Raw genomic sequence first — 23,013 nt, 5'->3', positions numbered from 1 at the left:
AACCCCAGCGACCCCCACCTGCGTAAAGCCCCCCCACCCATTGCGAAAGCCCCCAAACCCAACATAATGGAGTCTTGCTGTGTGTCTCACCCCTCTCTCTTGAATACCCCCAAGGGTCCAGGGTAGGTGCAGAGGGTGGATGGGTGGGTGTGTGGGTGTGTGAGGAAATGTACCATCCCTCCCAACCCTCCCCCCCCAACATACACACCATGGAAACCCCAAAATGCCAACCCACCCTCCTCCCAGGTGGTTGTTTAAACTCCGTCATTCACTGGTATTGGAGTCTTGCTGTGCAGATACCCCCACCAGAGACGTGGGGGTGATAGATCCAAACCCATAATGGAGTCTTGCTGTGCAGTTTCTCCCACCCCACCCCCAGCGACTGGGTAGGGGGGCCGATCCAAATCTCAACCCATCCACTCATACGGAGTCTTGCTGTGCAGTCTTGCACCCCTCTCCAGAGATAGAGGACCCTGTCATATATTGGAGTTGTCCTCTGCAGTGCCCACCCCTACCCCACCCATCCAGGGAGGGGGGGTTTGGCCCAAACCCCAAAATCTCCATGCCTGTTGGAATCTTGCTGTGCAGTAGCCCCACACCCCTACCCAGAGAAGAGGGAAGCTGGAGGCCCATTCCCAGATAGTGGAGTCTTGCTTTGCAGTCTCTCCACACCCCTGGTCCCAAGGGAAAGGGTGGGAGGACACGGATAAGAGGAAAGGGGTTGATTCAAACTCCAATCACTGGCCCCAATTCCCTCTCGCCCAAGGGACAGTTGCTCCCAGCAGAGGGAGGGCACGATCAGAGGGGTGGGTGAGGGTCATGGCGAGGGCTGCCTCCAGCCTCCTGTTCCGGCAGTGTCTCGGGATTCTCCAGCATCTCGCGGATCAGAGGGGGCATCGGGCCCGGGATCTCCGTCTTCAGGGTGAGGGCTCGCTCAGCACCTGGGTGGGGCGAAGAGGTCAGAGGTCAAAGAGAGGGAGGGCTGGTAGATAGAGAGAGCAGACAGGCGGGAGAAAAGGAATGGAGAGAGAGGGAGGGAGGAAGGAGGTGGAGGGCAGAGAGAGGAGAGAGGGGATAGAGAGGGGGAGGGGAGGAAGAGAAGGTAATGAGGGAGTAAAGGGGGTGCAGAGAGGGTGGAGAGAGGCGTACCCATTGTATCCCCAGAATAACCCTCTCTCCCTCCCCACCCAGAAGAACTGCCACCCTCACCTCCATCACCCTCTGCCCACACCCCACACACGCAGCCCTATCACGCCCTCACCACCCCATCCAAACACCGCTCCCTCCCCATTGCACCACACACACATACCCCACACTTCCCAATCCCCAAGCACAGTCCCGCAGAGCATCGACCCAAGCTGTCCATGGTCCTCGCTGGTTTTTAACACGGTCCCAGTCTGGGAAAGGGCTAGCTCAGTGGAGTGCTGGGGAGGGGGTGGTTTCTCTGGAACCCCTCCCATCTGACACCCCCCACTCCCCACCCCACCAAGAGCTCTGGGACACTTGGGGGCAGATTCTGTACATTAGGGACTCTCTTTCCTGGCCTGTGTCACAAGGGCAGCTGGGAACATTCCAGAAGGTGGTCAATTGGACAAGTGGTCAGTGGTGTCTGGACCAGATCCTAGGGGCTGGTGGATGAAGGTGGTGAGGGGGGATCCCTGGGGTCAGGGATCCTGGGGTACAGAAATCTACTTTTGAATGCTGACATGACTTAACAAATGGATAATTCCACAAGGCACTGGAAAGGTTTCCAGACGATGCACAGCACAGACAGTTCTGTGAAGTGACCTCACGCACCTTGAGTGGGGCCCTGTTGGCACCAGTTTGTTTTCAGGGGTTATCATAGCCAGACCTTTGTGCATTACTCACAGTGATTACCACATGCTTTGTGCTTATTCTCTGCTCTGTGCAGTGAAGATATTGTTGAAAACGTCAAATAGACCTGCAGTTAACCCGATGAGTAATAGTGAAAAGAAAAAGAAGCATTTATGTTCATCTATAACACAGAAAGTCACGTTGTTGGAAAAACTTGACAGTGATGTTAAAGTTCTGTGCTGAAAGTAATGAACAGAAGTTAATGAAAAATAGAAGAACACTGCATTAAGTGAAAAATGAAGATCGATTGCGTATTGGAAGAGTGAATTCATCAGCAATGGAGTGAACATAATCCACTTAACAATATGCTGATCCCGAAACAAGCAAAGATCTATCATGACAAATTGAAAATTGAATAATCAGCAGGCTGGTTGCAGAACCTAAGGAAAGGTGCAGTATTATTTTTTGAAAGATTTCTGTTGAAAAAGCATCTGTTGATCACGAAGCAGCAGAGAAATTAATTGATGAGCCTGTCAAGATTGTTGCTGATGAAAGTCTAACACGCTGAATGGCTGCATCAGTATAAATGTGTGATGTATGAATGTAAGACAGAGACGACGTGCACGTTGGAAGAATTGCGGTGCCGAGACGGAACCTGTGTGGGAAACTCAACCCGGTGTAACCAGGTTGTAGACTGTCCTGATGCCTCGGACGAGATGAACTGCTGTAAGTGATTCCAAACTCCCTATCTGCACTGGAGGCTGCTGAAGGGATGGTGAGGAGGGGGTATTGCACAAGGTTCAGTAGGGTGGGAGAGCTGCACTGTGGCAGATGCTGTGAGAAGAGAATTGGAATAGGTTTACTATTGTCACACATACAGTGAAAAAGTTGTCTTCTATACTGCTCCTACAGATCAAATCATTGCAATCAATCAATCGACCTTACAACAGTGGGTTAGAAGCAGTCCTTGAGCCTGGTGGTACATGCTTTCAGCCGAGGGGATGGTGGCAAGGAGTGTGCAGGACTGAGGGGCGTAGATATGGTGAATGCAATGCACACTGTCTTTTACCCCAGGGTTGGGGTTGTGTTTTAGGGAGCTTTGAGCCTGCAGGCCTCCTACAGGAGCAGCGGCACCATCCACTGGCCTGTAGTGGCACTGCAGTGTGACCGAGATGTGTTTACATAGAAAATAGAACCGCATGGAATAGGCCCGTCGCAGCACCTTTTCTGTGCTAACCTACAGGTTGAGCATTCCCCCTTATCTGAAAATCTCTGGAATTTGAAGTTTTTTTGAGCGCTGACATATACCACAAGTAGAAAATTTCACAAGGCGCTAGAAAGGTTCCCAGGCGATGTGCAGGTTTCTATGCATCACATACAGTTCTGAGAAGTGATCTCACATACCCCAAGTGGGGCCTGCAATTTACCCCTAATCAAATTCAATCTTCTTGTTTTTATATCTTGCATAAAGCATAAAAAAGTGAAGTACAAATACAGTATTTTAATCAAAACATGGCATGGTAGGTGGAGACTGAAGATATTGTTGTACAACGGCTGATTCAACTGATCTCTCGATACTGTTATGCGGCTTTTGCCACCCTGCACACATTATTTTTTCATTATAATAATGGTATGTAATAATTTTTACTGTAATGTGTGATAAAGAGAAAGACTGCTCACCAGTAGCACATAAATTCAGAGTTGGGAATGATGTTGATGCCAAGCAGCCACTGACGGTCCACCTGGGCAGCTGATAGCTTACCTCTAATGTGCCCGTTATTGTTTCATGCACAAAATTAGTAAGTCTATTACATAAAACTATCTTCAGAGTCTATGTACAAAATGGATTTTGTGTTTACACTTGGGTCCCATCCCCAAGCTATCTCAAATATTCCAAAATCCAAAAAAATCTCAATCCAAGATACTCCTGGCCCCAGACAATTAGGATAAGGGGTATTCAACCTGTACAATGGACATTGTTCCATTTGTGTTCTTCCTTTGCAAAAATCGTAACTTCAGAATCAAAATCAGTGTTATTATCATGGATACATGTCATGAAATGTGTAGCAATTTCTAGAATGTTCTGTGTGGGTCCTGTACCTCCACCCTGATGGTAGTAATGAGAAGAGGGCATGACCTCTTGAGGATGTCTGTGATGTTGGGGAGGTTTGTGCCTGTGATGGAGCTGACTGAGTCTACAACCCTCTGCAGTCTCTCGTGATCCTCTGCACTGGAGACTCCACACCAGACGGTGATGCACCCAGTCAGAATGGTCTCGGCGTACATCTGGAGAAATTTGCTGAAGTCTTTGGTAATACACCAAATCTCCTCAAACTCCCAATGAAGCAGAGCCACTGTTGTACCTTCTTTGTAATTGTATCAATGTGTTGGGCCCAGGATAGAACTTCAGAGATATTGCCACCCAGGAACTTGAAACTGCTGACCCCTCACTGAGGACTGGTGTGTGTTCCCTCGACCTCCCCATCCTGAAGTCCACAATCAATTCCTCGGTCTTACTGATGTTGTGTGCAAGGTAGTTGTTGTGACACCACTCAAACAGACAATCTGTCAGCAGCCTGCATGCCACTGTGAGATTTTGACAACAGCGCCTCTGTCAAGGTTCTGTCATTCTCACACTCCTCAACTCCAGGGAAGGCAGACACAGCCTGTCTGATGGCTCCCTCCCTCCCTCCTGTACCACTTGGGAAACCTTCCCCCCACCCCACCTTGGTCTGCAAAAGGACAGCCAGACACCCACCTTTGGCACTAATACCCCTCAGGTCAGTAATTTTCATCAGCATTCGGGGAAACATGGAGGGTTTGTCTGGCCTACGTTTCCGGGCATAGACCTTCAGTGCTTCCAATAACGGTTCCTGAAGACGATCAACTCTGTCTGGGTCCTCGAGGTCCATCCGATCTGGAGGCAGGGGGCACGGGAGAGAGGAGAGAACAATGTCAGTGCCCGAGTAGTGGGTCAGTGAGATCTTAGGGTACAGGTGCACAGACAGATGGGTAATTGAGATGTTGTAGAACAGAGGGAGCTCCTGTTACAGGTACACAGAGAGACCGGTAAACGACGGGAGTGTTGTAGAACAGAGGATGCTTGGGGTAGAGGTACACAGTTCCCTGATAGTGGCATTACAAGCAGACAGGAATGTGAAGATGACATTTGGCATGTGGTTTTCATTAGACCGAGCACTGAGTATGGGAGTTGGGATGTCCTGTTGCAGTTATTCGCGATGTTGGTGAGGCAGCACTGGGAGAATCATGAACTGTTTTGGTCACAGTTATAGGAAAGGTGCCATTCAGCTGGAAAGAGTGCCGAGATTTAAAGAGGATGTTCCCGGGACTTCATATTGGAGAGAAATTTGGTCAGTTGGGACTTTGTTCCCTGGAGTTTAGGAGATTGGATGGGGTGTGTGGGTGCAGTGACCTTACAGAGGGTTTTAAAACCATCAGGGGCATGGATAGGGTAAATACACACAGTCCTTTCTCTCAGGCTGTGGAATCAAGAACTAGAGGGCACAGGTTTAAGGTGAGAGGGAAAAGATTTAACAGGGACCGATTGTAATGTGTTCAGTTTTAGTCACCCCACTACATGAAAGACATTGTGATACTGGAATGAGTTCTGAGGCGATTTATGAGGATGTTGTTGGGTCTCAAGGGACTAAATTGGGCAGGTTGGGAATTTATAAGTCATAATACATAAGACATTGGAGCAATATTTGGGCAGTTGGCCCACTGTGTCTGATTTATTTTCCCTGGAGTGTAAGAGAATGGGAGTGATCTTATCAAGGAGCAGAACTCAGGAGGGTCATAGTCACAGTCTTGTTTCCCAAACACTTTTCTGCACAGTTCAGGGTAGGGGAACCAGAGGGTACGGGACTAAGGGTTTTAGCGGAGAGATTCAATTGGAACAAGAGGGGCAACCTGCAGGGCGGTCTGTAGCTGCCAGAGGAAGCGGTTGAGGCAGGTATGTTAACATTTAAAATACACCTGGACAGGTCCATGGATAGGAAAGCTTTAGAGGGATATGGGACAAACACAGGCAAATGGAACTGGCTTAGATGGATGGATTGTTTGAGTTGATGGTTTGTGTGTGTGAGTGTCCTGCCCTCTCTCTCTCTGTCTCACTCAGAGGGCAGGTGTTCCTCTGGCCCTCACCCCCACAGATGAGGCAGATAGCACTGAGGAGGCCAGTCTCCGTGTCGTCCATCTCCAGGGGCAGAAGGTGACTGGCGAAGGCGAAGAGGAGGTCGGTGAGGGGCCCAAAGCCGGCGTTGTGCATCTGGGTCCTGTTCAACGTCAGCCCGTCCGAGAAGGTCATGGTGTCCTGCTCAGGGGTGTACCGGGTGCAAATGCGTAGCATCTACAGGGGGGTGGGGAGGGCGAGTGGAAGAACAGCATGAGGTTCAGCGGGGGGTACAAGATGGAGCAGTTCATGAACAGTCCCTCAGACCACCGTGTTATCTTGGACTAACTACCAGTGGTTTAATGACACAAGTAACCCTGACCGGTTTTAGAAACTTGCCTGTCCCACATTCAACATTCTATGCCCTACATTTGAATGCTCTATGCCCCTTGCCCCTTGTTTTCCCGCTCCTTGTACCCTACCCCCACTCCTCCTCTCCCGCCAGGCACCGCTGACAGACCCGACGGCACTGACCAGGATGTCGAGGCAGGCGGCCTTAAGCAGGGTGATCTGGTCAGCAATGCTGAGGCCGGTGAAGCCCGGCAGCCGCTTGGCAAACTCCACAATCTTGATAATGCACTTGGTGGCGAGCTCGCTGAACTTGTCCCAGAGACCCAGGTCCAGCTGCACCCGGTGGTCAGCACTGGAGTTCTGCAGGTCGGGGTGAGGGGGCAGAGAGAGGGAGGAGAGGTGAGGGGAGGAAGTGGGAGGGAGAGAGGGAGGAGGAGGAAGGGGTTGAGGAAATATGGAGGGTGGAGGAAGAATGAGAGAAGATGGGGTAGGGGAGTAAATGGAGAGGTCGGTGGGAGGGACAGACGACAAAGCAAGAGAAAAAACATTTTCCACAGGGTCCTTTTCCAATTCTCCAATCCCCTCTCACCCTCTCTCCCCCTCCCCCCTCTCCCCTTTCTCTTTCCTCCTTCCCCATCTCTCTCCCTCTCTCTCCCCCGTCTCTCCCCCGATCTTCATCACTCCCTCTCTCTCTCCCCCTTTCTCTCCCCTCTCTTTTATTCCCCCCTTCTCCCCCAATTTCTCCCCCTCTGTCTCCCCCTCGCCTTCATCACTCCCTCTCTCTCTCCCCCCCCCAACCCCTCGCCCCTCTCTCTCCCTCTCTCACCGTGGTGTACTTGCCCAGCTGGCACAGTGAAGGGAAGGTCTCCTGATGGGCCCGGCACACCTTCTCGATCAGTTCCTCCAGCTCCACACTCAACTCCGAGTTCCCTCCATCCCCATCCTGGGATCGCGGCTTCCTCACATTCCGGTCATTCCGCACCGCTGTCCAGGGGTGGGGGGGTGGGAGAGAGAATGGGGAGAGAGGAGGAGAGGGAGCAAGAGGGAAAGAGAGTTTTAATTTTCAAATTATTATGGAAAAAATTTGGACTGGTCCACAAGTTAAAGTCTTTAACTGGGGAAAATTTTGAAGTCAATCCCTTGAGGAGTGTAGGGTTGGTCAGGGTGAGTTTATGAGGGAAGTCAGGAGTGCAAAAAGAGGACATGAGATGTCATGCAGCCAATAGAGCATTACAGCACAGAAACAGGACCATAGTTCTCCACACCCCACCCATCCATGTCCCTACTTATTTTGCTTAAACACTGCAATCAAACCCACTGGCAGCTCATTCCACACTCACACCACCCCCTGAGTGAAGAAATTCCCCCTCATGTTCCCCTTTCACCCTAAACCTATGTCTTCTAGTTCTAGTCTCACCCCACCTGAGGGGAAAATCCCTACCTAAGCCACACAATTTTGTATACAGTACCTCTATCAAATCTCCCCTCATTCTTTTGTGTTTCAGGGAATAAGGTCCTAACCTTTCCATCCTTTCCCTGTAACTCTGTCCTCATGGCCCGGCAACATCCTTGTAAACTTTCTCTGCACTCTTTCAATCTTATTGATATCTGTCCTGTAGGTGGGTGACCAGAAATGTACACAAGACTCCAAATTAGGCCTCACCAACGTCATATACAACCTTACAACAGGCCTGAGAGCTTCAAGTTCCTAGGGAATGAAGTGGTATAGGTCAAGTGGATAGCCAGAGACCTTTATCATGCATCACAACTGACAGCATCTGCTCTGCCCGCAATCACGAGAAACCGCGGAGAGTTATGGACACGGCTCAGCACAACACAGAAACCAGCCTCCCCTCCATGGACTCTGTCTATACTCACTGCCTCAGTGAAACAGCCAGCATAATCAAATCAAAGACCCCACACACTCCAGACATTCTCTCTCCTCCCCTCTCCCACCGGGCAGAAGATACAAAAGCCTGAAAGCATGTTCCACCAGGCTCAAGGACAGCTTCTATCCCGCTGTGATCAGACTATTGAACTGAGCACTTGTACAATAAGTCGGACTGTTGATCTCACAGTCTACCTTGTTATGACCTTGTACCTTATCATTTACCTGTACTGCACTTTCTCTGTAACTGTGACACTTTATTCTGCATTCTGTTGTTGTTTTACCTTGTTCTACCTCAATGGACTGTGTAATGATCTGATCTGTATGAACAGTATGGAAGACAAGATTTTCACTGTATCTCAGTACGGGTGACAATAATAAACCAGCCTCCTCTCCATGGACTCAGGGTAGCAGCCAGCATAATCAAAGCCACGCTGACTGTTCCTCACTGATAGATCTTCACTCAGAATCCCCTCCCACAACTCCTCCACCACCCCAGATGTCAGTCTGATTTCCCTGGCTTGTCTTTGCAGCCCTTCTCAAAGAATAATACAACTTTCGCCACCTTCCAGTCTCCCTGTGGCAAAGGGAGATGTGGAGATCTTCTTCCCTGCTTTCACACAGTGTCCTGGGGACGTATCCTCCTTCATCTGCTTCAGACTGCCAGCGCCTCCGAGATAAAGTGTAGCAGTGACGGAGAAAGTGCAGTACATGCAGAAAGCAAGGTCCATAACGAGGTAGATTGTGAGGTCAAGAGTCCATCTTATTGTACTAGGGGACCGTTCAATAGTCTGATCACAGCGGGGTAGAAGCTGTCCTTGAGCCTAGTGGAGCGTACTTTCAGGTTTTTGTATCTTCTGCCCGATGGGAGAGAGGGGGAGAGAGAATGTTCGGGGTGGGTGGGGTCTTTGATTATTCTGTCTGCTTTACCCAGGTAGCAGGAAACGTAGATTAACACACATAAATTGCTGGAGAAACTCAGCAGGTCAGGCAGAATCTACGGAAGGGAATAAACAGTTGACATTTTGATCTGAGACCCTTCATCAGGATCTCAACCTGAAACGTTGAATGTTTATTCATTTCCATAGAAGCTGCCTGGCCCACTGAGTTTCTCCAGGACTTTGTGTCTCAAAGGTTTCAACAGGGTTGTCATAGCGACTTTTACTTCCCCAGTACTGATCAGAATTTCCTCAATGCAAAATGAGGTGTGGTTTGGAGGAACAGAGCTTTGATTAGGAGGAGTTGGCATGGACCTGTGTGCGGGATATCATGTCTCATGAACTTGACTGAGGGGGCTGAGGATCGGTACGGGCAGGAAGTGAGGGGATGGGAGGAATGTGGTACGGGAAGAAGCTGAGGGAGAGAAAGGAGCAGGAGTGTGGTGAGGACAATAAGGGTGAGGAGTGTGTGGGACTCTTACACTCTCGGGACATCCCGACCTGGAAACACTTCTGTAGCCGACAGAACTGGCATCGATTCCTCGTCACCTTACTGATGGAGCAGTTCCTGTCACGGTGACACGTGTAAACCATGTTCCTCTGGATACTCCGGCGGAAAAAGCCCTGCCAGACAGAAACAGCAGCCTCATCCTCACTCCTCTCATCCTCCTCCCTCAGCTCCTCCCTCCCTCTCCCTCCCTCACCATCCATTCCTCATTCCACCTCCCTCCCTCTCACCCTCTCTCTCCCTTCTCCCCATTCCACCCTTCCTCCTTCCCCTCTCTTCTTTCCACGCTCCTTCAATCTCTCTCTCCCTCCACCTCCTTCTCTTTCCTCGTCCACTTTTTCTCTCCTCCTCCATCTCTGAATAGTGGTAGGGTGAGGCTGGGTTGGGGGAAGAGATCATTGACTGATTCACTCCAAGACTCAGGATAATTTGCCCCTGCTTTGCTGACTGATTGGCTCTGATCTGCTCCCCTCATTTGGGATGGTCCAGCAGTGTGTTGGGGGGGGGGGTCAGTATTTAGTAGGCTTAAGGGCCTCCTCCTGTGCCATACACACCCATGACAAGGTCCCACATAGTAGTAGTCCGGAAGGTCAGGAGTAAGAGGGCACCTGGGGTGAAATGGTTGATTGAATCCATTATCCTAGTGGCAGGACACAAGGGAGTGGAGGGTGTCAAAGAGTCACACAGCACAGAAACAGGCCCTTTGGGCCAAATGGCCCATACCGACCACGATTCCAATGTAAGCCTTTTGCCCTCATCTAGCTCAAATCCCTTGTTTTCTGATGAACCGGTCCAGGTTTTATGATGAACCCGGTCCTAGTTTCGTGATTAAGCCAGTCCTTGTTTTCCAATGAGCCCAGTACATTTTTTTGTGTGATGAACCCACGTTTCCTGCTTAATCCGGTCAGGGAGAGTATCTGATCCAATCCAGGCAACCGATGCCAGGTTTTGTGTGGTATGACAAACACGAGAAATTCTGCAAATGCTGGAAAACCAAACAACACACTCAAAATGCTGCAGGAACTCAGCAGGTGAGGAAGCGTCTGTGGAAAAAAAGTAAACAGTCGACGTTTCGGGCCGAGAACCTTCTTCCTGAAAGGGTCCTGAGTTCCTTTAGCGTTTTGTGTGTGTTGTGCGGTATGAATTAGTGATAACTTGATCTAACTCTCAGCCTTCCTCGTGTGGTGAAAGTGTTTTCACACAGCTCCCGGCTGTTCCAGGTTCTGTACTGGTCCAGTCTGGATTTTGTGATTGTACCGATCGAGGTTCTGAAGTAGATCAGATCCATATGTTTATGTCAGACACCCAATCCTGGTTTTGTGGTTGCTCTCTTCTGGAATTGGTTATTAAGCTATACAGTCCATGTTTTGTATTTAGATCCATGCCAGATTTTGTAAATCAATCCTCAGCCAATTTCATCCAGGTTATGTAATGGATCCATTTCAAGTTTTGCAATTGAACAGTTCCAGATTCTCTGATCGATCCGCGTTGGGGATTGTGATTGATCTAATCCCAGCACTTTGAGGGCTCCAAGACAGGTTTTGTTATTGTTTCACTTCGAGGTTTGCTATTAATCCATTCCAGATTTTGTGATTAATCCAATCCCGTGACTGTACCATTACAATTTGGGCGTTTACAGAAAGTACCCCAGCTCGATTCCCTGGGGGTGAAGGGGTGATCAGGTTGGGATTTATACCTGTTGTGGATTTGGGAATACAAAAGACCATCTCATAGGAGAGGTCGGGAACTGAAGAAAGGAGGGTGGACAGTATGAATGGGTTGTTTGGTCGGGAGTGGGGAAGAGGGAGAATAAGGAGGGGGGGTATCTTTAGACTGATGTGAGAAGGAGTCCGTTCCCCAGGAAGTAATGGGATTTCGGGAATTCGGTCATTCTATTCCCATGAGACTGGGTAAGTGGGATGATGGGGTGAGCAGATGTTTGGGGGGGAGGAGAAAGGAGAGTGGAGGTTGGGATCGATCCCTTCTGGAGCTGATCTGCCTTGGGTTTTGGTTCATCTGCTCATCTCCAGTGATCCAGTGCAATACACAAAATAATCCAGTCCGGGCTCAGGGATGATCTACTCGGATCTTGTCACAAACCACTCCAGGTTTGCTGTTGATCCAGTCCGGATTTGATGACACACTGGGAGTAAGTGTGGGATGTGGGGAGGGTGGATTTTACTCAAAAGGCTTCTTCACTCTTATTCCTGGCCGACACCAAACACATTTTCCAGGCAGGTCCAATTCCTCCCTTCCTTCTTCCTGCCGACCTTCTCACTGTTGCCATCAGGAAGAAGGTACAGGAACCTCAAGACCCACACCCCCAGATTCAGGAACAGTTATTACCCCTCAGTCATCAGGCTCTTGAACAAAAGGTGATAGCTACGTTCACTTGCCACATCATTCAGATGTTTCCCCACAACCAATGATTCACTTTAAGAACTCTTTATCTCAGGTTCTCGTTTTTACTGGTATTTATTTATATTTGCACAGTTCGTTGTCTTCTGCACTTTGATTGATCTTTCATTAACCCTGCTATAGTTACTATTCCATAGATTTGCTGAGTATGCCCGCAGGAAAATGAATCTCAGGGCTGTATGTGGTGACATATATGTACAGTAGTTCAATAAATTTACTTTGAACTTTCCTTCCCTCCCTCTTCCTCCTCTCTCCTCCCTCCTTCCAATGGTTGGGTCCCGGGGAAAGCAGTGAGTGTGGGTGTGAATGGGAATGGGAGCTGAGTGTGAGTTGGAGTGTGCACAATGAGTGTGAGCAGCAGCCACTCACCTTGCAGCCCTCGCACGAGCTGACCCCGTAGTGATATCCTGAGGACTTGTCCTGACACACGAAGCAGGGTTTGTAGACCCGGGGCGGAGGAGGGGGCGACGGGGAACTGGGCGCCATCTCCTCCGAGCTCGTGCTCTGCGTGTCTACAGCTGTGGGGAGAGGGACCGTGTGTCATATGTGTGGGACCGTTGAGAGGCACTGCAATTGACAGCGTGTCTAGCACACGCAATTAACACACCCACAGTGTGCAATAAATTACCTAGAATACATAGTATGTACACAGACTACGCTATACACACTTGCTAAGTGCAATAACTACACCATAGCACACAATATACACCCGCATAATACACCTCATAGTGCACAATATATGCACCTGGAACACACAATAAACACCTGGACAATCTTAAGTTCCTCTGAGGACCTGTAAGTGCAATTATGAAGAAAGCACAGCAGCACCTCTACTTTGTGACGATCTGGCATGTCATCTAAAACTTTGACAGACTTCTATAGATGTGTGGTGGGGAGTATACTGACTGGCTGCATCACAGCCTGGTATGGAAACACCAATGCCCTTGAACAGAAAAGCATACAAAAAGTAGTGGATATGGCCCAGTCCATCACAGGTGAAGCCCCCCACCGTTCAGCACATCTACATGGAGCGTTGTCACGGGAAAGCAGCATCCATCATCAAGGACCCCCACCATTTGCTGCCATTTGGAAGGAGGTACAGGAGCCTCAGGACTCTCACCACCAGGTTCAGGAACAGTTATTACCCCTCAACCATCAGACTCCTGAACCAGAGGGGAAACTTCACTCGCCCCATCACTTGATATGTTCCCACAACCGATGGTCTCACTTTAAGGACTCTTTACATTACCTCTTTATTTCATGCTCCATTTCATTTCATGTTTTCTCATACTCATTATTTATTGCTATTTATCTTTATTTGCATTTGCACAGTTTATTGATCATTGATCCTGTTTACAGTCACTGATCTATAGATTTGCTGAGTATGCCCGCAGGAAAATGAATCTCCGGGTTGTATGTGGTGACGTGTATGTACTCTGATAATAAATTTTACTTTGAACTTTGAACTTCATCTCATGTTCTTGATATTTATTACCTATATATTTATAATTTTTTTTGTCTTTTGCGCACAGATGGAACACAGAGTTGGTGTGGTCTTCCATTGATTCTATTGTATGATGGATTTATTGAGTATGCCCACAAGAAAGAATCTCGGTGTTCTTTCAACTTTGAACATTTTTGGAGCGTTCAATAAACACCCAGAGTGTGCAATAAATGCCTGGAGGTCAGGATTACACATGGAGTGCACAATCGACAGACCCTGGAGTGTGCAATAAATGTACCCCTCACTCCATAAATACTGACCACTACAGTTAAAAACTCCTCCAATAAACACCTCCAGTCAATAAAACCCCTCTCCCAGTAAATAGCTGTTTAGAAAAAAAAACTCCGACAAATACCCTCCAGCAAATACTCACACAAGGAAATACATATGCCTGTAAAGACTCCTTGGATAAACACACTCTCAGTACATACCCCATCAAATAAATGTTCAGGAAAATGCTTCTTCCAAGTAAACACCCTTCCAGTAAATACCCCATTTGTACATGTGCCTTCCAGTAATCAGCCTCTCCTGTAAATACCATATCAGTAAATACTACCTCCAGGTGTTAACATCTTCAGTAAATAAACTTCACAGTTGCTACTCAATATAGTAAAATGGGCCAGCACTAAATACCCTTCCAGTAATGCCTGCTCATCAGTAAAAAAGCCTGCCGGGATCCCACAGCACACCACTCCCTGCCTCCGTCCCTGCTATGTGTCCAGATCCTGGGATCGGGAACCAGGATAAAGGACGCATTCAGTGCGAGAATTCCAGTCTTTCACACAGACGACTGTTTTCATTGCACACGGAGACAGGAAACTTCACAAACCCCACCAACTTCACTCACCAGCCAGCGTTAACACATCCCAATCTCAACACAAAATTGTCTATTCTGAGAGACAAAGTGTTACTATAACACCGGGGTACGGTACCGGTGGGGACGGGTCTGTCACTGTATAACACTGGGGTATGATACCGGTAGGGATGGGTCTGTCACTGTATAACACCGGGGTATGGTACCGGTGGGGACGGGTCTGTCACTGTGTAACACTGGGGCACGGTACCAGTGGGGACGGGTCTGTCACTGTATAACACCAGGGTACTGTACCGGTGGGGACAGGTCTGTCGCTGTGTGGCATTTACTGGTCTCTCTGTGTACCTGTATCCCGAGCTCCCACTGTTCTTCAATATTCCTGAAGCCCTGCTGTTCACTATGACAGTCCTGCCCAGGTTAATCTTGCCAAATTAGAGCAACTTGAAATTAGCTGAATTAAACTTAATTTGCCATTCCTCTGCCCCCAATCTCCCCCATTTAACCTTCACCATCGATGACACCATTTATTTTAATGTCTGGAAAATGAAAAACCATTTTCGGAACCAGATTTCTTTGGAATTTTTGAAGGAATTCTCCTTCAGAGTATGGAGTTATCCCTGGTGGGAATGTTGCTCTTGAGTCAGGGTTCCTGGGAATTCCTCGGAGTGGGAAGGAGTCATTCTATCTCCAGCTTTAGGGGTAGTAAAGGGGGGATGAGCTGAGGCCTGACACGGCAGGGAACAGACAGCCAGAATGGTCACAGCCCTAGAATAAAGTGCTACATTGGGCAATGAGTCATTTTCCTAATTTGTTCCATGTGTGACTGAGACAGATCTCATCACAGTCCAGACAGTCTTACAGTGCCCCTCCCTCTCTCTCTCTCTCTCTCTCTCTCTCTCACACACACACACCTTGTTCACACACAAACCTATTTCCCATGGTGCTCCCCCCCTCACCTCCACACCCTTCCAAACCCGCTCCCCTCTTCCGTCCATCCTCCCCCTCCCCTCGCCCCTCCCGAGGTTACTCACAGAACGGGGCTCCCTGCTGGGACTCACCCCCAGCTCCTCCCCCTCGGTAGGGGTTTAGTCCGGAGCTGTGGTTCAGTAGCCCCAAGGGGGGGGACCCCCTTAGCGTCCGGGCAAAGGGGAACGAGTGCACCATGGCCGGGAAACTCCTCACATGCCTGGGGGCGCCCAGGGGTTCCGGCTCCATGCCCACCTCCAGCAAGGGCTGCCACCTCTCTCCTCACGCCCCTTACCACCACCCACCTCCCCCTCACGCTGAGTGGCTGGGCATGTTCTTGGGGGGAGGCGGTGGGGTGGGACGGTATGAGGACAGCAGCTGGCTCCCGACTGTGATGATCCTGTGTGTGAGCGGGATAGAGAGAAAAAGAAATGGAGTCAGAGACCACGGTTACATCACGGAATGTGAAACAGACAACACGCAACAATAAACGTGGAACTCCTTTGAATTCACACCCTCTCACCTTAAATGCATATCCTCTGGTTTTAGACAAAGATACCAGCTCCCTACTTTGTCTATGCCTCTCACAGTCTTATAAAGCTCTATCAGATCTCTCCTCAGTCTCCGTTGCTCCAGAGAAAACAACCCAAGTTTGTCCAACCTCTCCTTTTAGCTCATGCCCTCTCATCCAGGCAGCATCCTGGTGAGTCTCTTCTGCTCCCTCTCCAAAGCCCCCACACCCTTCCTGTAATGGGGTGACCAGAAATGTACTCAATACTGCAGATGTGGCCTGAGCAGTTTTATAAAGCTGCAACATATCCTCCTGACTCTTGAACTCAGTGCCTGGGCTAATAAAGGCAGACATGCCGTATGCCTTCTTTACCACCCTCTCAACCTGTGCAGCCACATAAATGAGTAAATTTTTGATAAATGTTTACAGAGACACATCAAATTTCTTTAGACTCCTGAGGAAGTTGAGGCATTGGTGGCATCAAGGTGGTTAGACCAAGACAGGCTAATGGTGAAGTCCAGAGAGCAATGTCAAAGGTCAATATCTAGACCTTGCTGAGTCTGGAGGTAGAAAACCCCAAAGTTCAAGTCAGCAAGCCCAGGCCAGAAACTGGAGGTTGGAGGCCGGAGGCCATGCCAAGGACTGGAGGCAGCCTGGTCCTTGGGTCAGAGCTTATCTGTGTGCATGAGGGGTTGGGTGACAGGGTGGGAAAGGGCTGCTTGTTTTGTTCCTTCGCTGTTGTTTTTGCTCTTTCTCGTTGTTCTGTGCTTTGTGGCGTACTGCTCTGCCGAGCATTGTGGGTATGATGCTATGTTGGTGCCGGAATGTGTGGTGACACTTGCGGGCTGCCCCAGCACACCCTTGGGTGTGAACACAAATGACACATTTCACTGGAATCTGATGTTCATTCGGAGGAACTCGAAGCTCTCAGTCCTCTCAACACAAGGATCATTGGTGCAGACAGGAGGATCCACCAATCCACTCCCCCCTGTCCTGACGCCAATGACCAGCTCTTTTGTTTTGCTGGTGCTGAGGGAAAGGTTGTTGTCATGGCCACAGACCTCAAGTTGGATTGGATGAAGGAACAACATGGAAGGTTTCCACATCTGCCAGTGACACGAAAATAGGTGGAAGCTCCATGAGAGGTTGGGAACACTCTTTTCCCCAGAGTAGGGGAGCCTGAAACTGAAGAGCATAAGGTGAGAGGGGAAATGTCCAAAGGGGACCTGAGGGGCCACTTTGTCACCAGAGTGTGGTGGGAGTGTGCGACCAGATTGTGATGAGGAAAGTTGCTGAGCCTGTAGTGGTTGAGTCTACAGATGGAAACTTAGCAACAAGAGGAATCAGGAGGATAAGGAGGAGTAAAGACAAAGACCCAGCAACACCTTCATTTCAACCTTCCCCGATCCTTATCATTACACTATGGAAAGCATCCTCTCCAGATGCATATCTGTGACTGTGACGCTTCATTCTGCATTCTGTTATTGTTTTACTTTGTTCTACCTCAATGGACTGTGTAATGATCTGATCTGAATGAACAGTATGGAAGACAAGCTTTTCACTGTATCCCAGAACGTGACAATAATAAACCGATTCCAATTCCATCAGACAGAAGATACAAAAGCCTGAAAGGACATATCACCAGGTTCAAGGACGGCTTCTATTCCCCTGTTATCAGTCTCCAACTGATCTTTTGAATGTTAAGATGGACTCTTGACCTCACCCTCATCATGGCCCTCGCACCTTATTGTCTACCTACACCGCACTTTCTCTGTGACTGTGACACTTTATTCTGCATTCTGTTATTGTTTTACCTTGTTCTACCTCAATGCACTGTGTAATGGTCTGATCTGTATGGAAGACAAGATTTTCAATGTATCTCAGTACATAATAATCTAATTTACTAATTGACAGTTTATGCAAGTGGGGAGAGAGGGCCTATGTGAGGGTTAGAGGGAACTGCAGCAGATGCTGGAAATCCAGAGCAACACACAAAATGCTGGAGGAACTCAGCAGGTCAGGCAGCATCTATGGAGGGGAATAAACAGTTGATGTTTCAGGCCGAGATCCTTCATCAGGACTGCAAAGGGAGGGGGCAGAGCATAACACCCACCCATGTACCTTCCTCCTCACCTGGTCCCACATCACCCCCTCACCTGGTCCCACCTATCCCCCTTTCACCTGGACCACCTATCCCCTCTCATCTGGATGCACCCATCACCCCCTCACCTGGTCCCACCTATCACCCCCTCACCTGGAACAACCCATTCCCTCTTCACCTGGCCCCACCTATCCCTCCTTACCTGGTTCCACCTATCACCCCTCACATGGGCACACCGATCACTCCCTTACCTGGTCCCATCTTCCCTTGCTTCCTTTGAGCCCATCTAAGGACATCTTATCCTGTACTCACTGGAGTTTTGAAGAATGTGTGTGTGTGGGGGGGTATCTCATTGAAACCTGTCAAATATTGAAAGACCCTGATAGAGTGGATGTGGAGAGGATATTTCCTATGGTGAAGGAGTCTAGGACCAGAAGGCACAGCCTCAGAATAGAGAGGCGTCCATTTAGGTGGGCAAGAATTTCTTTAGCCAGGGCGGTGAATCTGTGGTATTCATAACCACACATGGCCGTGGAGAGCAAGTCATTGGGCATATTTGAAGCGGAGGATGATACGTTCTTGAATGGGCTGAAAGGATAATAAACCAGCCATGATGGAATGGCTGAACAGCCTAATTCTGCTCCTGTGTCTGATCCCCCTCACAGTGACCCACCTACCACCTGCTAGCTCTTCCTCACCCCTTTCCCCCACCGTGTCCCTCCCCTCTTCCCTTCCAGTCCCGATGAAGGATTTGGCATGAAACATCAACTGTCCATCTCCCTCAGCAGGGTGCCTAACCTGCCGCCTCCCAGAGAGATGTGTGACACAATACCAGCAGACTGGTCTGACTGGTCGGTTGGCAGCAAGACAAGAGGCCACACCTAGATCACAGCACTTAATTCTGGTCCCCAATACTCAGAGACGGACCTGAGGTGTTGGAGGCATTCCATAGGAGATTCACTGGGATAAACCACAGGAAGATGGGGGTGGGGGGTTATCCCACCAGGTGAGACTAGACTGTTTAGGAGAAAGAAGGGTGAGCTTTTTCAAACATCTCAAATCCTGAGTTGACACAAGTGAGGGGGTTGAACTTATTAGGGAAGCTGTTCATAGTCATACAGGGTGTTGAGAAGGCCATAGCTAAAACATAGTTCTGGTCCATAAGACCATAAGACAGAGAAATAGAATTCTTCCCATTGAGTCTTCTCTACCATTCCATCATGGCTGATTTATTTTTCCCTCTCAACTCAGTTTTTCTCCCTTCTCCATGTAAACTTTGACACGCTGAATAATCACGAACCACTTTAAATATATGGCTTGGCCTCCACAACCATCTGTGGCAACGAGTTCCTCATCATCTCTGTTCTAAAGGGACGTCCTTCTAATTCTGAGGCTGTATCTTCTGGTCCTGGACTCCCCCTCCTCCACTACTGGAAATATCCTCTCCACGTATACTCTATCTTGGCCTTTCAATATTTGATACATTTCAGTAAGATTCTCCCTCATTCTTCCAAACTCCAGCAAGTATATGCAATTCCTGGGATCCGAGGTTATCCCACCGGGAGAGGCTGGACAGTTTGTGTCTGTATCCTGTAGAGTTTAGGATAACCCTGAGGGAATGTGAGAGGAGAGATGTGGAGATATGGGAGAGCCTCGTGTGAGGGGACACAGTTGTAAGGATGGAGAGGGAGGGAGGTCAGTTAATAGTGAGGTGCGTAAGAACATTTATCTCTCTGAGGGAGGGGTATCTGTGGAATTCTCTAGTGGGGGTGGAGCCAGAACCTTGGATGTGTTGGGGGTGGAGGTGGATGAATATTGGGAAGGTCAAGTGATTGAGGCCTGTGTTGAGGCAGGAGAGGGCAGGAGTGGTAGGAGGGGCAGCTGGGATCGGACCTGGGGTGAGGCTATGTCCTATGTTTGTGTGGAGGGTGGCTGTGTCACTTGTGCAGAAGACCTCCCTGTACTCCGGGGAATCCCTAGGATTTGGCAGGGAGCTCTCCCTCAGTCCCACCTCCCCATGCTCTCTCACCCATCCTCCATCGCCCTGTCTCCCGCTTGCCTGTCATAGGTGAGGCAGGGGAGGAAGAAAGAGGGTGCAGAAAGAGGGGGAGAGAGGGAGGGGGAAGCAGAGGAGAGAGGGAGAGAGTTAGAGAGGGAGGAGGAGAGTGAGAGGGAGGGAGAGGGACAGGAGTGAGGGGGAAGAGGAGAGTGGGTGTGTGAGATAGGGGAGGGGGGTGTGAGAGAGGGAAATTGGTGAGAGAGGGGGTATGAGGGATATTAAGTGGAGAGAGGAGTGAGAGGGCACACATAAGGGGAGAGAGATGGGAAGAGTGCAAAGGGAGATTGGGAGAGCAAAGGGCGAGAGAGGGGAAGGGGATAGAGAATGGAGGAGAGAGAGAGGGGGATATTAAGGGGGGAATGAGGGGGAGAGCAGAGGCAACAATTAAAGAGGGAAGGAGGGATGCAGAGAGGTGAGAGGCAGGACGGACAGGGAGAGTGAGGGAGGTAGGGAGGGATGGGAGGTGGTGAGGCGAGATCAGGGGAGAGAACACAGATCTCTCTGGCAGCAGAAATCTCCTGGGCTGTTTCTGTTCCATTCCTCATCCTGCAGTCAATCTGATTAACCCCCCAACTGCCAGTCCACATGCCAGCTGACAGCTCTCCACAGTCCCTCCGCTCCTCTCTCTCTCCTTCCCTACCTCTCCCCTCTCTTCCCCTCTCCATCTTTCTCTCCCGCCTCTCTCCCACTCACTCACCCTCTCTATCCCCCTCTCTCTCCCACTCCCCCTGTTCCCCCCTCTTTCTGCCCCACTCACACACCCATCTACCCCCTTCCCCCCCTCTCTCTTTCTCTCTCCCCCCTCCCCCATCTATCTGCCGATACCGATTCTACTTCTACAAGACATATTATACTATTGGGGGGGGGGGGTGTGTGTTTCTGTCTGTCTGTGTCTGTGTACTCAGCCTGTCTGGGCTCGCTCTCAACTTCAACAAGTTCTCTCCTTGCCCGACACACTGGCTGCTCAGATCACAAACACACCCAACAGGTAACTTATGGAGAGAGAGTGGGGGCAGTGAAGAGGGAAAAAAGGGGGATGGATGTGTGAGGAAATAGGGGAAGAGTAGAAGAGAGGAATGAGGAGATTGATTGAGAGAGCAAGGGACGGAGAGAGACAGATAGAGAGAGATGAAGAAAATCAGACAGAGATGGAGGGAGGGTCAGAGAGAGAGATTCTTGCAAAGTGAGAATGTGTTGGGGTGATGGACTGAGAGTGAGAAAAAGAGTGAGGGAGAGACTGAGGAAGAAAGGGAGACTGACAAATGACAGAGAAGGGAGATAGAAGGAGAAAGAGACGGGGGGAAAGTGAGTGACAAATGACAGTGAGAGGGGGAGAAAAAGAAAGTGGCAAATTACAAAGAGAAAGCTGGGGCAAGAAAGAGGGTAGTAAATAATAGAGAGAGGGAGAGAAAAAGAAAGTGGCAAATGAAAGAGAGAGAAAAGGAGAGTGACAAATGACACAGGGAAAGGAGAGAGGGGGAGAGAAAGAGAAATGGCAAATGACAGAGAGGGAGAATGATAGGGGGGTAGAGAAAGTGGCAAATGACAGAAAGAGAGAGGGGGGAGATAGAGAGCGGCAAATGACAAGGAGAGAGGGAGAAAGAGAAAGTAGCAAATGAAAGAGAAAAAAAGAGCGACAAATGACACAGAGGGAAAGAGGGAGGGAGAGTGGCAAATGACAGAGAGAAAGAGAGTGAGAAATGACAGTGAGTGAGAGAGAAATTACAGAGAGAGAAAGAGAGAGAGAGAGAGATTGAGTGACCGGCAGTGAGAGAGACAGACAGATGGACAGAAACAGAGTGAAAGAGAGAGAGAGAGAGAGAGAGAGAGAGAGAGAGAGAGAGAGAGAGTTTAAAAGCACATAATACAAGGGAGAGAACTGAAGAGAAGGGGAGAGGCAGGCAGAGGGACGAAGAGAGAGACGGGGAAGGCGAGGAGAGGGACAGAGGGAGAGACAGGGAGGGGATGAACTCACCTTTGCTCTGGCAGAGGGTGTTAGAGTGTGGGCGAGCTGTGTATTCTGGATTCCTCTCTCCGGGACAGACCGCCTAGGCTGGTGGGCTCCATGAGACTCTCGCAGGCTGCCACATCATGTGATACAGAGGCAAACATGATTCACATACTTCACTGAAACCACAAAATGACTAGAGGGAGAGAGAAAAAAAGAAAATTATTTCACAGAGTGAAGGAGAGCTGGTAAGTTTAACCCTCTCCCTGCCCAGAGCTAGTAAGAACTGGAACAGAACTGATCCAGGAACAGGACAACTAGTCTAGGAGTGGATCAGAACTAGTCCAGGAATGGGACAGAACCTTTCCAGGACAGAAGCTGAGGGGAGGGAGGGAGGAGAGATAGAATAGGGATGAAGAGAAAAAAGGAGGGAGATGAGAGAGAGAGGGAAGGTGGGAGATTGATAGCAAGACAGCAAGGGTCAGCAGTCCCTGGAGAGGGTCCAGAGGAGGTTCAGACCGATCCTGGGAATGAAAGGCTTGCTGTACGAGGAACGTTTGATGTCTCTGGGAGTTCAGAAGGACGAGGAAGGTCGGGAAATCTCATTGAAGCCTCTCAAATACTGGAGAGAGCGGTTGTGAAGAAGTCGTTTCCATTAGTGAGAGAGTCCAGGATCCGAGGGCACAGACTCAGTATGAAGGGGTATTCTTTTGGAACTATAATGAGGAGTATTTCTTCAGCCAGTGGGTTATGAATCCCTCTCCTTTCCCCCTTCTTCTCTCCCTCTGTCTCCTCCACCTTCCCCTCCTGTCACCTTCCCCCTCCCTCTCACCCCTCTTTCTCCTCTCCCTTTCCTTCTCCTTCCCTCCTCCATCTCCAAGTGCTTCTGAAATGACACTATTGTACCTGCCTCAACCACTTCCTCTGGCAGCTCCCTCCATAGACTCACCACTCTATATGGAAAAATTACCCCTCAGGTCCCTTTTAAATCTTCCCTCTCTCATCTTCAAGCTACGGCTCCTAGTTTTGTACTCTCCTACCCTGGGGAGAAGACTGTTAC

General features: G+C 49.4%; 1 protein-coding gene across 3 annotated transcripts; it reads right to left on the bottom strand.

Annotated features, from left to right (window-relative positions):
- Positions 1-187: 187 nt before the first annotated feature.
- On the bottom strand, positions 188-22,118 carry LOC132384748 (retinoic acid receptor gamma-like). 3 transcript variants are annotated; one of them, XM_059956189.1, is made up of 9 exons: positions 21,981-22,118; positions 15,400-15,734; positions 12,420-12,568; positions 9,607-9,748; positions 7,125-7,282; positions 6,482-6,658; positions 5,980-6,184; positions 4,574-4,732; positions 188-941 (listed from the first exon to the last, which is right to left on the bottom strand). In XM_059956189.1, exons 2-9 carry the CDS (start codon positions 15,581-15,583, stop codon positions 799-801), a joined length of 1,317 nt encoding a protein of 438 aa, XP_059812172.1. In that variant the 5' UTR covers positions 15,584-15,734; positions 21,981-22,118; the 3' UTR covers positions 188-798. The 3 variants fall into 3 exon arrangements, with proteins under 3 accessions (XP_059812172.1, XP_059812173.1, XP_059812174.1); XM_059956190.1 differs by having other exon boundaries at positions 15,427-15,734; XM_059956191.1 differs by lacking the exon at positions 15,400-15,734 and having other exon boundaries at positions 21,981-22,085.
- Positions 22,119-23,013: the final 895 nt, after the last annotated feature.

Source organism: Hypanus sabinus, chromosome X1 (genome assembly GCF_030144855.1).
Source record: "Hypanus sabinus isolate sHypSab1 chromosome X1, sHypSab1.hap1, whole genome shotgun sequence".
In the NCBI taxonomy this organism is placed as follows: domain Eukaryota; kingdom Metazoa; phylum Chordata; class Chondrichthyes; order Myliobatiformes; family Dasyatidae; genus Hypanus; species Hypanus sabinus.
Note: the sequence above shows the minus strand (reverse complement) of the source record. Positions and strands in the feature narration are given on the sequence as shown.

What these genes read in the sequence shown, in the direction of transcription:
- LOC132384748 (XM_059956189.1), bottom strand. Translation starts at nt 15,583, where the DNA reads ATGGAGCCGGAACCCCTGGGCGCCCCCAGGCATGTGAGGAGTTTCCCG. An exon ending in AGCTGGGCAAGTACACCACG is followed by an intron (nt 6,659 to 7,124) that starts GTGAGAGAGGGA and finishes CCCGACCTGCAG; the next exon opens with AACTCCAGTGCTGACCACCG. An exon ending in GAGGGGTATTAGTGCCAAAG is followed by an intron (nt 942 to 4,573) that starts GTGGGTGTCTGG and finishes CGCCCCACCCAG; the next exon opens with GTGCTGAGCGAGCCCTCACC.